Below are 17319 nucleotides of genomic sequence, written 5' to 3'. Positions count from 1 at the left end.
CAAAGTAAAGTACAAAGTACAATTATTATGAATGCCATTACTTCTTCATTTTATTAGAAAACAAACTGAATAATTAATTGATAAGATAATATATTCGTTCCTTTATAATGCCCGGTGTCATATACGGTTTTCGATTAAAAGTTACTTTTATTATTTAGCACACAAATATATGTGCCCGTATATAGTTAAAAGTGTTATCTTTTTTTCTGTACTTTGGAATTTATTTTTATAACAATAGGTAATTACGTACATTCTATTCAAACCATAACAAGAAAAAGCCAAATAAACAAGCTTTGACAGCAAATTGACGCGATATCATTGGTTGAGAGCTTTATCGAATGAGCTAGACCTAATAATTGGAGGAAAGGTCAACATAAGTTACAGGTTCATATCATTCCGTGTGATGGTAATTATAAGGCACACTTAACGTTGGCGGCAACTCTAGCTCAGATACAATGTGTAAAAAAATTCATAAAAGGCCAGTAATAAGTAATGTTTAATCTTGTGTTGAATTGAATATTGCTTATATTCAATTCAACACAAGATTAAACATACATGCATACATAAAAAAACTTGGATTCTCAAATGTGTGAATTTACTGTACTTAATTTCATTGAAATTCTCTGTAATAAAAATAGTGGACAATAATTCAACCGGTTCTTCTCGGTAGGGTCTACTTTTCGAACCGAGAGTTACATTTAGATCGGCGTTGTAACATAATGAGTCAAAAGGCTTACATATATGAATTTACTTGAAAAAATAATTCTAAGGTATAAATCGTAATATCGTTTTGACGGTATTGCCATCCATTATCTTCATTCTCCATTTGGTAATAAATCATGGAATTGTGAATGAGCGATGAGTGCGGTCAAAATGGGAATTAAATAAATAAAATAGATTCTTAGACTTTAGTATACCGGTCCAATGAATCAAGTGTAGAGTTATATAGTTAATAATTAATATTCATCAATCTTTCGAAAGATTTGATTTGTCTGAATCGAATTGAAAATTCGCAGTTGCGTTAAAAGCGGTTTAGTTGCATAGTCTGTGGTTGCGCTTATTGTCAATTCAAAATTTGCCAATTCCGAGTATTCCGACAGCCATCAGCAATGCCTGTCGGTGTCGCCACCAGGGTTGCCAGATTGGGCGATTTATCGCCATTTGGGCTACCTCGCCGACGAAACGGCGATATAAAAATATGAAAAATCGCTTGTCGCCCAAATGGGCTACATGAGATTTTATTTTGACGATTTTACCAAATATTTTGAGTGGCAAAATTTATAACTATTGTCAAACAGATGATCAGTCGATAAGGAAGCAAGTTACGTTTGTTACACAAAAAACAATAAAACAGAATTTAGATATTCACGATTTCACACAAAGTTTTTTGAACAATTATTATTAACAAAATAAAAAGTTCGTTCCAAATTTTAACAAAATCCGATCGAATTCACGTCGATTTTGGGCTACTCTGCATTATCGTATGAGGCAGCGATTTTGGGCTCCTCCCCACCCTGGGTTCTGGCGACTACCAAACGCAGACGTCTGGCAACCCTGGTCGCCACTCGCCTGAATGTCATTCATTTTTCTCTCATTAACGGGCGTGGACGTTACTCGTTAGGAGCATTGCGTTTTTCGTATTGTGTTATTAATTTTTATAACGTTGCTTGAAAATAAGCGTTTTTAATAAATATTTGGAGGAACCGCATTGTAAATAATATGATTGTTTAACGTAACATTGTACTAATTTCAAGATGGAAACGGATACAGAAGTGGATGGAAATGGCGATATTTTCATTCATCGCTTAAAAGAATTGACAGACGATGAAAAGTTACGCTTGGAGCAACAAAACTCACGTATTATTCCAGAAGCGAAAGCTGCTAAATTAGAAAGAGAAGCCAGACGACATTGGGATATCTTTTATAAGCGTAACGAGACGAAGTTCTTCCGAGACCGTCATTGGACAACACGTGAGTTTCAAGAGCTTATAAATTTTGAGCCAGATCAGAGAATAGTATTCTTAGAGCTCGGGTGTGGCGTCGGCAATATGATATTTCCATTAGTCGAGGAAGGATTCACAAATTTCTACTTTTACGCATGTGATTTTTCACCACGTGCTGTTGAGTTTGTTAAAAGTAATAAGTTGTACGATGAGAATAGGATGAAGGCATTTTGTGCTGACCTGACTACAGACGATTTATTCGAGAATGTGCAAGAGGAGAGCGTTGACTTAGCGAGTTTAATTTTTGTATTGTCGGCAATCCATCCGTCCATGTGGTCCCAAGTAGCGAAGGTAGCGTTTAAAGTTCTTAAGCCGGGTGGAGTTGTGTTGTTTCGAGATTATGGAAGATATGACATGGCTCAGTTGCGGTTTAAACCGGGGCATAAAATATCAGAAAACTTTTATATGAGGCAGGATGGCACTAGGTACATTAAAATATAAAAATTATAAACTCTTGTCAATTACTCTAACTTACTCGTTCAATCATAAAGTGTGTTTGTTCTCTTTTAGGAGCTATTACTTCACAGAAGACGAACTGGCCAAGTTGTTCACTGAAGCTGGATTTGAAATCATCATGAACACCTATGTACAACGCAGAACAGTAAACTTCAAGGAAGGCATTGATGTCCCTCGCATTTTTGTGCAAGGCAAATATAAGAAGCCGGCTAACTAGGTGAGAATCTTACAATATTGAAAAATAAATATTTATCTAAAGTTATAGAAAAAGCTAAATGGCTTTCATTGAGATAAATGTATTATTGAAATCAATCAATTGAAATCAAATAAAAAATAATTATTATTAAAATGATGAAAAATGCTAACCATTGAAAACTAATGATTTGCATGTATATTAGCTCTATCTGATTTTAATTAAAACTAAATACATAATAGGCCATGTAAATATATGTTATTAATTTATTGGTGTTGTTTCAGATGTCATGGTATTCAAGTAAAATGTACGAGGCTAGACATGCTAAGGTAAGAAAATATAATTATCAAAGCTCATGTTACCAATATAAAGCACATAGTTTATGTAAAACATTAGTATTCCTTATAATGATGACATCGCAGTGCAGCTGAAAACCTTCTGTTGTCTCACAATAGGCACATTTAGAGTAGGGTGCTGTTTCAAATTCATTCTAGTATGGTAATCTTCATTTCACTAATTTTTTATACCACCATTTAAGTTTCATTTTCATTCAATTTATTGTTAGGGTTAGAGTAGGGCCAGCCAATTGTGAGGTCTGATGGAAAATTCCCATGCTTTTATAGCAAACTGAATGTTATTAATAATTTTTTTAATGCAAATTGCAATCATTTTTATTTATATCTAATGTTAATTTTTTACAGGTACAGCAAGTGTCTCTCTGGCACACTATAGTTCTTAACAGGTAAGTCATAAAAAATATAAATAAATGTATATCAGTATATGTAAATGGTATGTAACTAGGGAACATGGTACTTCTTGTAGATTAGTAAATAACTTACTGTTAAAAACCAATGAATATTTAGAAAAAAGTCATATTCATATTTTTTTTACTGTAGAATAGAGTAAATGCATTTTTTATATTCTGTTCCTAGTTATGATGCTATGTTTAAATGATGAATTCATAGTTCAGCTGAGTACCTTGATGTATATAGCACATTGTCTTTCGCTCCTATCTGATATATTTATATCTGATATAGTAAATTTGTCTACAATATGCTTAGTCTAATCAAGAATTTTTTATTTTAGATACTTTGACAGCTTGATTGAACATGAGCAGAGCAATCACGACTATCCTGTATATAAAGTAAGTCTAACTTTGTGTAACTTATTAAGCAATTTAGATAGAACTGCTGAATTTGGTGTTTGAAATGTGGATAATTAAATAAATAATTGGTAATAAATTAGTATAAATATAGGTTACATATTGGAAGTACAAAAATAGTAATAATAATTATTATTATACCTGTATGTGAATGCTTAATTTATAAATATTGAATGTCAATTATAAAAAGATTAATTCCCATATCTTATATTTCTTATTTATTCAAAACCTAAAACAAAAATCATACTCATCCAGTAGAATTAACAATAAAATATCATTATTAAAATGATGATTTCATAGTTCAGCTGATTACCTTGATGTATATAGCATTTTGTCTTTCGCTCCTATCTGATTTTGTTTGACTTTAAATTTCAAATGTTCAATATGTATTCAGTCTCTGATATATCCGCCTTTTTTCAGGTTTTGTGCAGTTTCTAATGGCTTGAAGACAACTTTATATTCATTGTGAGTATTATATATTACTTATTAAAAAATGTTTGTACAAGGATTATAGGTTAATTTATATAGTTAATAATAAATTACAGATTTCGATTATTATTTGATGATGATTTCAGATAGGGACATCTGAGTATATAATGCTGTTATCTACTATCATACTGATTATATACATACAGCTTTTATATAAAGTATTGATACTATCAGTGCTAATATAGATTTTATTTTTTTCAGTAAGCAGCACCCTACTTGCACTGCAGCAATACTCATTCTGAAGAGGTAAATATTAAATTTTACTACTACTTACTACGTACTTTCATTTTTTAAATATAAACCCAGCTATGGTTTAGTCTGTTTCCTACAAATATATGAAAGGTGAAGCCTTAATTTCTCTAGTTGAACCAAATTCTCCTTATTCATATTAAAACTGTTATTTCTGTTTTGTATGTTGTAGCACTATATGTATGTTGTTGTGATAATTATTTTTAAATAGAAATCTAAATGACATAGTCCATAGTTGGGTTGCAAATTTTTTCATATGATGATCTTAGATAGGGACATCTGATTATGATGCTGTTAACATAACTATCCTCACTGATATTATTCTTATAAAATAATTATGTCTGCACTCTACTGTATTGTTCTAACATATTGTTTCTCTTACAGGTATGAAAAAAAAAATGATGCATTGTTATAAAGAGTTCGAAAATAATAAAAAAAGGTATTTCTTCTTTTATAATTAACTAGTTCATTTTGTATGTCAATAATATTGAATCATTTAATTATAAATTTTATTACAATTCTATACATATGTGACATGTTTGCAATTTTGTTCTACTTCTGTAAATGATGACTGCATAGTTCACCTGATTTGTTGTGATGAACAATAGTATGTGTTCCGCTGTCTGAGTACATAAATTCTGTGCAAAATGTTTTTATCTTCATAGAAAAATAAATCATGTTCTCTTTACAGGTAGTAAGATATCCAGAGATCATCTGGCAAGACTTGGACACATATAAAAGGTACCATAATATCATAATTCCTTATTATTTATCAAAGAAGTACATAGGCAGTTAGATGCAGTTAATTTTTTTTTAAATGACTTAATAAATTTTCATGTCTAGTCTTATTGATATCAGTATGATGAACCGACCTTTCAGGTCTCCCTCAACAGAGAGAACCCAATAAACCATGTTGACCAACCAAACGCGTCTGACCCAAATGTCTAAATAAATTTATTATTTACTAAGCTGGAATAATATTTTAATATGAGGCTTTTTTGCAGAAAACTCCAGATATAGAAGCTGATGATGTAATGCAAAAAATTGAGGATGTGTAAGTATTTCTATTTATTCTTTTTTTTACATAGTAACAGGATGTATATATGTTATTGTGTTAAAAATTAGTATATACAATATCAATTCAACATTTATCATAAATATGTCAGCTGTGGCAGAATTTGAAATACAATAAAATGAGACTATCAGAAGCAAGCAAAGGCAGATTTGTTAAAAATGGGATGAAACACATTAATGCATCATACTTTAAATATGTTAGAAATAAAATAGCAAAATTAAATATGCTATCAGATTTATTATATTAGTAAAATATTACCCATTATATTCTAGATCAAAATAACATTTTTTTTATAGTAAAGAAAAGTGGTAATTCAATGTATAATCTTTAGCGTTCGTAAATAAAAAAAAATTTTTGGATGGTACAATATCGTTATCTTTTGGGTCTCAATATAAATTATACGTCCCATTGATACTGGGTAAAGGTTTTAAATTCTATACACCGGTGGCAGACAAGGACGAAAAGTATAGTCTCTAGAGTAACTAAAACATTAATTGAGTATGTTTTATATTATTCACTGAGATACAAAATTATCTATACTGATATTGTAAAGGTGCAAGTAACTCTTGTCAGTCTGTCTCTTTATTACTCTTTCATTGCTCGAATTTGTTGATTTTGAACTAAAAAAAAAGACATTTTTCACACAAGCAAAGCTACCAGTGACTAGTATCACATAAATTTTTGTTATAAAAAAATGTTTTCTTTTAAATATAGGCTATGCAGTTGAAAACACCAACATCAACAACAAGAAGTGGGCGAAACAGAAAAACCACAATTTGAACAATTGGTTTTCTGGATATACAGCTTGAACCCTGGAGTTGACAGTTGCCTAAAGGAGATTGGTTAAGGTGAGATATTATTTAAATCTACTCAACTTTATCTGCATACATCTCATTAAAAATGATATTAAAAAATTAAAGATATTTAGTCCCAAGTGTTGCCAGTTATTTATTTCAATAAGCTTCTGGGTGTCAAAGAGGACTGACAGTATTATGTCTTTCCGGAATTGGTTGTAAGTCTTGTGACCTGCAACCCCATAAATGGAAGACACATTTCTATTTAAAAATTCTCAATTTTCTTTATTTGCTAAGTTGGTTTAAAATTAAGTAACAAATATTAATTCTTAAAATTGTACATAGGTTCTACAAAATTGGTTGCCTGCTGGAGGAAGCTCTGGTATGGGCATTTGCCTTCCAAGTGCAACCAGTAGTTGCATAGAAGCATCATTCGGAAATATCATATGAGAAGTAAGCATTACTGTTTAAGCACATCTATGAAACTTATATTTTTAGTTCATATAAATAAAATAGTTAAATGACCTATTATTTAGAATGGTTATATTTTTATTGTTAAGAATTTCTTGAGGATTTTTGATTTATGGGCAGTGTTATTTTATAATATATAATAAAATAGCATCTAACTGAAAACATGATTTGTAGTGAATATGATGATCCGACCTTTCAGGTCTCCCTCAACAGAGAGAACCCAATAAACCATGTTGACCAACCAAACGCGTCTGATTTGTTACACATCTATCTTAATGTGTATTTTCTTTGAATTCTTAAAATTAATTTTCATATTGTAATGTTTAATTTTTGAAGGGGGGGCCAATTGTAATATATAATTGGCTAAAAATAAATTTAAATTTAAAAAAAATATTAATTTTCTTCGAGGTAAACTAAAAATGCGGTAGAGCTGGACAAGGTTTTTAAATTAAACAAATCCTCGACAGAAAGTGCTCCGGAAGTCAGTTAAATAACCCTTCAACATTACAAGTAGATTTACAGAAAAGGCAAATCTATGATATAAATTAATTTATTCAACAAAAATGTCAAAATAATTTTAACAATTAAAAAGTCTTAAAGTAACAAAATCGGGCGCCTGGATGTTTACATCCATTTAAATTTACACTAAACTTAATTAAATATTTACTTATTGTAAATGTTTCAAAGTTAGCAAAAAATGTTTTAAAGTTAGACTAAATTATGTAATTAAAGTTACAAACAAGTCAAAAATGAAGTTTAAATAACGTTACAATAATGTATAAATATCTTTAAAAAAGGTGTTTGAATGCCAAATTTTCATAAAGTTATAAAAATGTATACTAAATCCCACGAAGTTCCAAAGTTGCGGTAAAAAATGAATATGTCAAAATTACATACCGAAATCCAGAAGTTAAATAAATGTTATAAAGTTTTCACTTCCTTTACGGTTTCTAAAATTTAATCTCCAGGAAAGCTTCTATCTTCAATATATCCAAACAAATAAAGTTCAAAAGTTCTTCAAAAAGCGTTGAAAATAATCCACTCGAAGATACAACGAAAGAAAATAATTCGAGGAATAATCCACGATAATACAGTTGTAGAAAATAACTGTAGAAAATAATGGTAGAAAAATACCCATTGAAAATAAACTGTTGAAAATAACCATTGAAAATAACTGCAAAAGAGAAACAAATCTAATTAGAACCTAATACGAATTTCGAAAATCTAAAGTATCACTTTAATAATTCAACCAACTTACCCGGTCAATCCCGGTTATTTTCCAAAAATAACAAAATGCATCATGGGAAATATTCTAAAGATTCCCTGTAAAGAACCACAATCGTTGTTACGAAACCGAACAATTGAAATAAATTCAAATTTCGAAGAAAGTTTTTCGACTTACCACGAGGCGACAAATATCCAAATTTATTTTTGTAATCCGACATGGATTTACTTCCAATCGTTTAAACTAAGGCATATCGTCTCTTAAAACTTCAATTTTCAACAATATTCAATAGTTTAAACCAAATAAAAGTTACAAAAACTTTGAAAATAATTTAGCGTCACATTTCGACTTAAAAGGCGGAAGGAAAGTGAGGTCTTAGACAAATGTCAAAGATCATCTCAAAGATAATATAAAGATAATAAATCACAATTAGGTCAGGAACGCATAATGCATAAAAAGTGCATTTTTATTTTAAATGTCAAATTTAGCGGTATTTTTAAATAACGCATAAACATAGCCTTAGAAATGGTTGTCAAAGTCAAATGACAGATGACATCCGATAACCTATGTTAGAAATTTAATATTTTTTGACGAAATTATTTAAAAATGGATGAAACATGTAACGTGCGCCACAATTACGTTACATTACCCCCCAACCAAAAAATAAAAGAGGAGCTCAACCTGAGAGACTCTTTTATTCGACTCTACATAAGAGGTAGAGACCGACTCTATCAATCAAAAGATTAGAGTGACATAACAAATAGTAACTCTACAAAAGTTAGTAAAATATGGAAAACAACAAACCATACCAAATTATAACAAAAGTTATTTCTAAACAATTCTAAACAAAAGTATTAGCTAAACACTACCCTAGAGATGAGAACTCTAATATAGTCTCACTCGAAAGCAAAAAGTTATCTAACTCTATTCAGAAAATGTGATAAGTAAAAGTATTTATCAAACACCTTAACCTTGGAGATGAGGACTCAATATAGCCTCACTCGAAAGCAATGAGCTGTCTAATAAAACTTGTTTCATTTAGAGTAGGAAATTATAAAGTTTTACCTTACTCGAAAGATGGAAAATATATTTATTATTTTTTTTTTATATATAAAATGTTGGGTCTACGGAATATACACTAATCGGCATACCAAGAACACCAACCTCAAAATGGTTTCAATTAAAAACAAAAGATATGACTAACGTGGCCGACGCAACTCAATACGACTTTCCGAACACGAGAGCATACAAAAAATAGTTCTAACTGTGACCGACTCTACACCATCAGCTTTTCGAACACAGTTAAACAAAACTTCCAAAAAAAATGGGTGTCTGTGACCGGCTCAACACCACCAGTTTCCCGAGCACAGAACAAAGTTACCAAAAAATGTGTCTGTGACCGGCTCAACTCCACCAGCTTTCCGAGCACAGAACAAAACAACAAACAATTGTTTCAAAAATGTGTTATTGGAAAATTCACAAAATTGGAATATCCAAAACAAAGTCAAAACCAAGCTGGACTAAAGTAATAGTCAATAATCGAATCCAAAGGATTACTTCTACAAAACTTCAACCAAAAATAACTTATTACTAAAATATGCAATAAGGTTCTACACAACTAGCAAAAATGTTATGTACAAAACACACAAACAAAATAATACAAAAGTATAAACACAAAAATATTGTAAAAACAATATTCAAAAAATATTACAAAAAAATGTATAAGATCTTATGAGTCAAAAGAAATACTCGGACTTATTTTTGTATGGAATCCAAAATGTCCTAAGTTAAATTTAGCAAAAATACATTTGTAGAAAACATACTAGAGTGGGAATCCTATCATACTATCATCTATCAAAATCTTCGAGGCCAATTCTTTCATACTTCTCATTCAATCATCTCTAACAAATGCCTCAATAACCCAAATCTAAATATAACTCTACAAAATATTTTAGAGTTAATCCAAAACTATATTTTAATAATATCTTTAATATGATAACGACCAACAGTACCTTTCTCTAAATCTTTTAATATATAAACATTATTAGTAATCTTCTCTATTATTTGAGATTTGATAAACTTAGGAGCAAGTTTAGCCGAAAAATATTGAGAAGCACTAGACAAGATGAAATTTCTTCTCCAAACTATATCACCTGACTCATAGGAAATGACTTTCCTTCCTTTATTATAATATAAAGCATTCTTTTTATAAGCTTTAAATAAAGATTTGGTTACTAAATCAAAAATTGAACTTAAGGAATCTAAACTTTGTGCATAAGTTCGACGATTACCAAATTCGAGTTCATTTAAATTTGTAAAAGAATTACTGAAACGATGTAATGAAGCATCAATTATAACTTCACGACCAAACATAAGAAAATTGGGAGTAAATTCAGTAGCTAAATTAATACTGCTATTCAAAGCTAATTGAACATGACATAAAAATTTTGACCAAGTTCTATGATCATCATGAACAAAACATGCTATGCAAGTTTCTAACGTTTTATGATAACGTTCAACTGGATTATTCTGAGGTGTATATAAAGTGTTATAAAATATTTTATTAATGTTAAAGCTTTTCAAAAATTGTACAAAATGTTTAGAAGTAAATTGAGTACCATTATCACAAATTATGATTTTTGGACAACCAAATTTAAGAAAAATATCCTTTTCTAAAAATCTACATATGGATTTTGTGGTAGCATTACTTAATGGATTTAACCAACAATACTTAGAAAATACATCTAATACTGTGCAAATATATCTGTGTCCAGAATATGATTTTGGCAATGGACCAACTATATCAATAGATAGCATAACCATAGGTTGAGTAACAATCTTTTGATTCGTCATAATACCAAAAGGTGGAGCATTTGAGTGCTTATAAGCTTTACAAGTTTCACAATTTGAAATATAATCTTTTACATCTTTAAACATATTAGGCCAATAATAGTGAATTTTTAACTTATTTAAAGTTTTATGAATACCTAAGTGACTTGAATCTAATGAATCATGATTATTACGAATAGTATCTATTACATTTTCTTTTGGAATAACAATTTTCCATGCTAAATTACTTTGCAATTGAAATTTGGGTTTACAAAATCTATAAAGAACTTTGTTTTCAACTCTATAATTTTTATATCTTAAGGGAAATTTTTGACAACCTATAAATATATTTTTGTACCAAGGATCTTCAATTTCTTCATCAGGATGGGTTATCTCTGATGGAATATCAATAGCATTAATTTGAATACGAGATAAAGTATCAGGCACAACATGTAAATTACCTTTTTTATGAATTATATTAAAAGTAAATTGAGATATACGAGCAGCCCAAAGCGCTAAGCGTCCGCTTGGATTATTTAAGCGTAATAACCACTTTAAACTAGCATGATCTGTTATCACAGTAAATTCCATACCTTCAATATACGGTCTAAAATGTTCTATAGAATCTAATATAGCAAGAAGTTCTTTTTCAGTAGTACTATAATTAATTTCACATTTATTAAATGTTCTAGAATAAAATGCAACAGGATGTTGATTATCTTCATCATCTTTTTGACATAAAACACTACCAATAGCATAAGAGCTAGCATCACAATGCAGGAAAAATGATTTGTTAAAATCTGGACAAATTAGTACAGGAGCTGTTAATAATGCTTGTTTAAGTTTTATAAAAGAGGTTTCGCAATCTGAATTCCATTCTACGGCACGCTTACTATTACGACTACCGCGAGTTAGATTAGTTAAAGGAGTAGCAATATCAGCAAATTTTTCTATGAATCTACGATAATAAGAACACATACCAAGAAAACTACGTACTTGTTTTACAGTTGTAGGACGAGGAAAATTTTCTATTACAGACAACTTAGAAGGATCTGTATGTAAACCATTGCTATCGACAACGTAGCCTAAATAACATAGACGTTCTTTACAAAATTCACATTTTTTCAAATTTATAGTTAAACCAGCATCTTTTAATTTATGATAAATTTTACTTAAAAGAGTTAAATGAGTTTGAAAATCACTAGAGATAGCTATTAAGTCATCTAAATATACAAATACATTAGAATCGAATTCTACACCAAAAAGTTTGTCTACTAATCTTTGTAGTTCAGCGGGAGCATTAGTTAAACCGAAGGGCATACGAACGAATTCGAATAATCCCTTTCCAGGAATTACGAAAGCAGTCTTCTCTCTGGAAGTTTCTTCTAAAGGAATTTGCAAAAAAGCTTTAGACAAATCAATTGCTGTGATATACTTAGCACCACGCAAATTATCCAAAATCCGCGACGTGTAAGGTAAAGGATATGCATCTTTAATAGTGACAGAATTTAATTTTCTAGAATCTAAACATAATCTTATACCACCATCTTTTTTTGTGACAGCTAATACTGGGGAACACCAAGGAGATTTAGAAGGTTGAATAATACCATCCCTAAGCAAAACTTGAACTTCATCATAAAGTTCTTTTTGTTTAGCAGGACTAATAGGCCAATAACGTTGTTTAATAGGTTCACCAACAGTTATAATTTTATGCTTAGTTAAATGTGTTAAACCTAAACCTTTCTTTTCATAAGAAATTTCTTCAAAAAGTTTTATAATTTTATTTAATTGTTCTTTTTCAGAAGAAGAAAGTTGAACTACAGAAGTTACAGAATTTATAATTATTGAATTCTTATTTTCAAATGTTATGTTTTTAAATAATTCATGAGCTAAATTAAATGCGAGCCAAAAATCGAATCCTAGAATAATTTCTGGATTTAGTGAGGGAACTACCATGAATTCTACAATGCGAGTTACATTGTCACAAGTAATTGGAATATCTATAGTACCTAAAACGTCTTGTGAACTACCATCAGCAGTACAAGCTTTATAACTACTAGTCTTAAGTTTGAATCCTAAATTTAGAAATTGCAAGTGACTATTACAACCTAGTACGCTTTTATTAGCACCACTATCCAATAAACCTGTAAATGATTTACCACAAACTTGAAATTTTAAAAATGGACGTGTGTCACTATTTTTAGTAAACAAAATGGGAGCAAATTTATTTATTGAGAAAAATATTTTTAAATAATTACACCAATTAGAGAAGTCTTCACGAATTTCAGAAGCATTAGGTTTAGAAATTTTAGTATTTGTCAGATCAACTGATTCTTTATTAAGGACCTGTGTCTGACAAAACCTTACTCGTTTTTTGGAAGAGTACAATTATTGCAAAATTTAGTGATAACATTTAATTTACCACATTTAAAACATATAGTGCCTGGAATCTTTTTACATTTTTTATAAGTATGTCCAATTTCTTTACATTTTAAACAAGTTAATGTTTGAACTGAATTAATATGCTTAGTCTTGAAATCTGCGTTATTATAACTATGTTTATTATTTAATATTCGAAATTCATCAATCTCTTTTGAAAGTTTTACTAAATCATCAATAGAATTCATTGAACGACCCACCAAATAAATAGAGTAGCTAGGCAGCATGTTATGTTTCAATATTTCTAATAAAGTATGTTCAGATAAGGGATAAGTTAGTCTATTTGACATATCTACAATTTCAATAATAAAATCTGATAAAGTTTCAGTTTGTTTTTGTTTTCTAATTCTTAAATTGTATTCAAGTTGATAATCAAAATCTAGTTTATCAAAACGCTTCAGTAATTCTAATTTAAGATGTTTCCAAGAATTAAGTGAACTGCGAATAGATCTAAACCACTTAAGAGCAATGTCCGTAACTACTTCAGTAAAGGATGGCAATATTTGGTCATCACTAATATCTCGACTCACACAGTATTCTTCAAATGTTAACAAAAATTCACGTACGCATGTTTTACCATTAAATTTATATTTAAACTTAGACAAATCTACTCGTTTATAGTATTGAGGTTGTTTATTATTCATAGATAAAGTGTTACTAAAAAATTGTGGCATGTCTGCCGACAAGTCTACTAAATCATTAGAAGCAGAAGGCTTCGCCTGGGAAATGTTCGTCTCTAACATCTGAGAATGTTCAACATTAATTATATTAGGAGTTAAATTTTTGTCACCACTATCATCAATAGATGGTTTAAGAGTTAATTCATCTCTGTCAGTCATGGTTATGTCCTAGATTAGAATTGACAATGGAACGAAAAGCTTTACTTCAAAACATAAAAAAGTTATAAACTTGGCATTCAAATTACATAAATACTTAACATTAGTATTTAGTACAAAATGATTCTAATGAAAATTATACATATGTAAATACATAGTACATATTCAATACTTTACAAGAGCTTTAATTGTAATTCAGGTCCCTGGCTGAGGGCGCCAATTGTAATGTTTAATTTTTGAAGGGGGGGCCAATTGTAATATATAATTGGCTAAAAATAAATTTAAATTTAAAAAAAATATTAATTTTCTTCGAGGTAAACTAAAAATGCGGTAGAGCTGGACAAGGTTTTTAAATTAAACAAATCCTCGACAGAAAGTGCTCCGGAAGTCAGTTAAATAACCCTTCAACATTACAAGTAGATTTACAGAAAAGGCAAATCTATGATATAAATTAATTTATTCAACAAAAATGTCAAAATAATTTTAACAATTAAAAAGTCTTAAAGTAACAAAATCGGGCGCCTGGATGTTTACATCCATTTAAATTTACACTAAACTTAATTAAATATTTACTTATTGTAAATGTTTCAAAGTTAGCAAAAAATGTTTTAAAGTTAGACTAAATTATGTAATTAAAGTTACAAACAAGTCAAAAATGAAGTTTAAATAACGTTACAATAATGTATAAATATCTTTAAAAAAGGTGTTTGAATGCCAAATTTTCATAAAGTTATAAAAATGTATACTAAATCCCACGAAGTTCCAAAGTTGCGGTAAAAAATGAATATGTCAAAATTACATACCGAAATCCAGAAGTTAAATAAATGTTATAAAGTTTTCACTTCCTTTACGGTTTCTAAAATTTAATCTCCAGGAAAGCTTCTATCTTCAATATATCCAAACAAATAAAGTTCAAAAGTTCTTCAAAAAGCGTTGAAAATAATCCACTCGAAGATACAACGAAAGAAAATAATTCGAGGAATAATCCACGATAATACAGTTGTAGAAAATAACTGTAGAAAATAATGGTAGAAAAATACCCATTGAAAATAAACTGTTGAAAATAACCATTGAAAATAACTGCAAAAGAGAAACAAATCTAATTAGAACCTAATACGAATTTCGAAAATCTAAAGTATCACTTTAATAATTCAACCAACTTACCCGGTCAATCCCGGTTATTTTCCAAAAATAACAAAATGCATCATGGGAAATATTCTAAAGATTCCCTGTAAAGAACCACAATCGTTGTTACGAAACCGAACAATTGAAATAAATTCAAATTTCGAAGAAAGTTTTTCGACTTACCACGAGGCGACAAATATCCAAATTTATTTTTGTAATCCGACATGGATTTACTTCCAATCGTTTAAACTAAGGCATATCGTCTCTTAAAACTTCAATTTTCAACAATATTCAATAGTTTAAACCAAATAAAAGTTACAAAAACTTTGAAAATAATTTAGCGTCACATTTCGACTTAAAAGGCGGAAGGAAAGTGAGGTCTTAGACAAATGTCAAAGATCATCTCAAAGATAATATAAAGATAATAAATCACAATTAGGTCAGGAACGCATAATGCATAAAAAGTGCATTTTTATTTTAAATGTCAAATTTAGCGGTATTTTTAAATAACGCATAAACATAGCCTTAGAAATGGTTGTCAAAGTCAAATGACAGATGACATCCGATAACCTATGTTAGAAATTTAATATTTTTTGACGAAATTATTTAAAAATGGATGAAACATGTAACGTGCGCCACAATTACGTTACAATATATTATTTACAGGTTAAGACACAAGCCTGCGATGACCGTTGTCGTAATGAGCTTTAAAACGTAAGTTTCCACATTTAAAATTGTGATATTAATGTAATTGAGGAAAAAATATTACGAATTTACATTTCTAATAGATATTTTTCTGTGTTTATATTAATTTTGAAATGAGTTGGGTGTGAGTAAACAAGAATATTTTTTTTGATCTCACATATCATTGCAGAAATTGTCTTAGAAATTAATTGTAATATTGACATTAATTATCTATATGATGATCCGACCTTTCAGGTCTCCCTCAACAGAGAGAACCCAATAAACCATGTTGACCAACCAAACGCGTCTGATTTTATATTGCCAATAGCCCCATGAAAATATTTATAAATCCATTTGCTTATATATATTTTTCTTTGTTTACAGACTATTGGGTCGTCTCCACAGTAAACTTTATTAAAGGTGCGTAAAGTTCTATTTGAAGTTTTTATACTGTAATAATAAAGTGATTTTATGTTTTGTATATAAATTAAAATGTAATTACATTAATATTCACTAAACAAACCCATAAAAGTAAATTTAAACTTAAACTTACATTCACTGTAGAATATTATTAGATATCCATAGATTTCTTATTACTGTCTGAATTCCTATGAAAGAGTGCTTATTTCAATAAGTGCACTTTGTAAGCCAGACAGAGATCACTGTAATCAAAACTGCCGAGAGTAGCTTTATTTCGCCCCCTTGGTTATAAAGATTTACGACAAATTTGTCCCATTTCAAATAAGATTAAAACATAAAAATAAAAGGTAGTCTGAGAAAAAGTTGGAAGAATATCTTGACTTAACGTACAAAATGTATGTTATTTAATTAAATTTATCTTTTCAGAACTGAAATAAAACAAGAACAACACTTACCATTTACGAGAGAGACGAGTTACCATTTGCAATGAATTACTTGACTTGACCAGTTAAAAAATGAGCAATACCAAGTGCTTACAGAATGACTTAGACAGCATTGAGGTGCAGAGAGCACCATTACCAGATGTATTGAATACAATGATGGTCTTCTTTGTCATTAAATAAATTGGACCATATAAAAACTCTGTCATAATATCAGTGCATGAATAGGAGCATGACGTCATATCATCGACTTTTTGGTATGGTGTGAAAAACAACTATAGAAATATTTTTTTGTATAAGTGTGGAGTAATGAATAAGTGAAATCAATAAAACAATTTTAATTACAAAACGTATTATTGTTTAATTCAATACAAAGTTTATTATATGTCTGATATTGCATCTCCCTTATTTTAATAATTTTGAAATCGG

The 17319-nt window shown here is 29.6% G+C and overlaps 1 protein-coding gene and 2 non-coding genes across 5 annotated transcripts; all 3 read left to right on the top strand.

Moving 5' to 3' along the window:
• Positions 1-1572: 1572 nt before the first annotated feature.
• Positions 1573-17234, top strand: LOC124542016 (tRNA N(3)-methylcytidine methyltransferase METTL6). 3 transcript variants are annotated; one of them, XR_006967300.1, is made up of 15 exons: positions 1574-1971; positions 2514-2676; positions 2937-2981; positions 3354-3394; positions 3739-3796; positions 4235-4279; positions 4505-4549; positions 4937-4991; positions 5244-5293; positions 5557-5606; positions 6342-6475; positions 6767-6874; positions 16013-16060; positions 16415-16450; positions 16877-17234. XR_006967300.1 is itself a non-coding variant. In XM_047119976.1 (14 exons), the coding sequence occupies exons 1-2, from the start codon at positions 1755-1757 to the stop codon at positions 2674-2676; spliced, it is 837 nt and encodes a 278-aa protein (XP_046975932.1). In that variant the 5' UTR covers positions 1573-1754; the 3' UTR covers positions 2937-2981; positions 3354-3394; positions 3739-3796; positions 4235-4279; positions 4505-4549; positions 4937-4991; positions 5244-5293; positions 5557-5606; positions 6342-6475; positions 6767-6874; positions 16013-16060; positions 16415-16450. The 3 variants fall into 3 exon arrangements, 2 of the variants coding, with proteins under 2 accessions (XP_046975932.1, XP_046975939.1); XM_047119976.1 differs by lacking the exon at positions 16877-17234 and having other exon boundaries at positions 1573-2428; XM_047119983.1 differs by lacking the exons at positions 4937-4991; positions 16877-17234 and having other exon boundaries at positions 1573-2428.
• Positions 3594-3677, top strand: LOC124542962. The gene has a single exon (XR_006967415.1). It is a non-coding gene; the product is annotated as a small nucleolar RNA snR60/Z15/Z230/Z193/J17 (small nucleolar RNA).
• LOC124542968 lies at positions 4092-4174 on the top strand. The gene has a single exon (XR_006967417.1). It is a non-coding gene; the product is annotated as a small nucleolar RNA snR60/Z15/Z230/Z193/J17 (small nucleolar RNA).
• Positions 17235-17319: the final 85 nt, after the last annotated feature.

Source organism: Vanessa cardui, chromosome 2, assembly GCF_905220365.1.
Source record: "Vanessa cardui chromosome 2, ilVanCard2.1, whole genome shotgun sequence".
NCBI lineage: Eukaryota > Metazoa > Arthropoda > Insecta > Lepidoptera > Nymphalidae > Vanessa > Vanessa cardui.
This window is presented reverse-complemented; position numbering and strand designations above follow the sequence as displayed.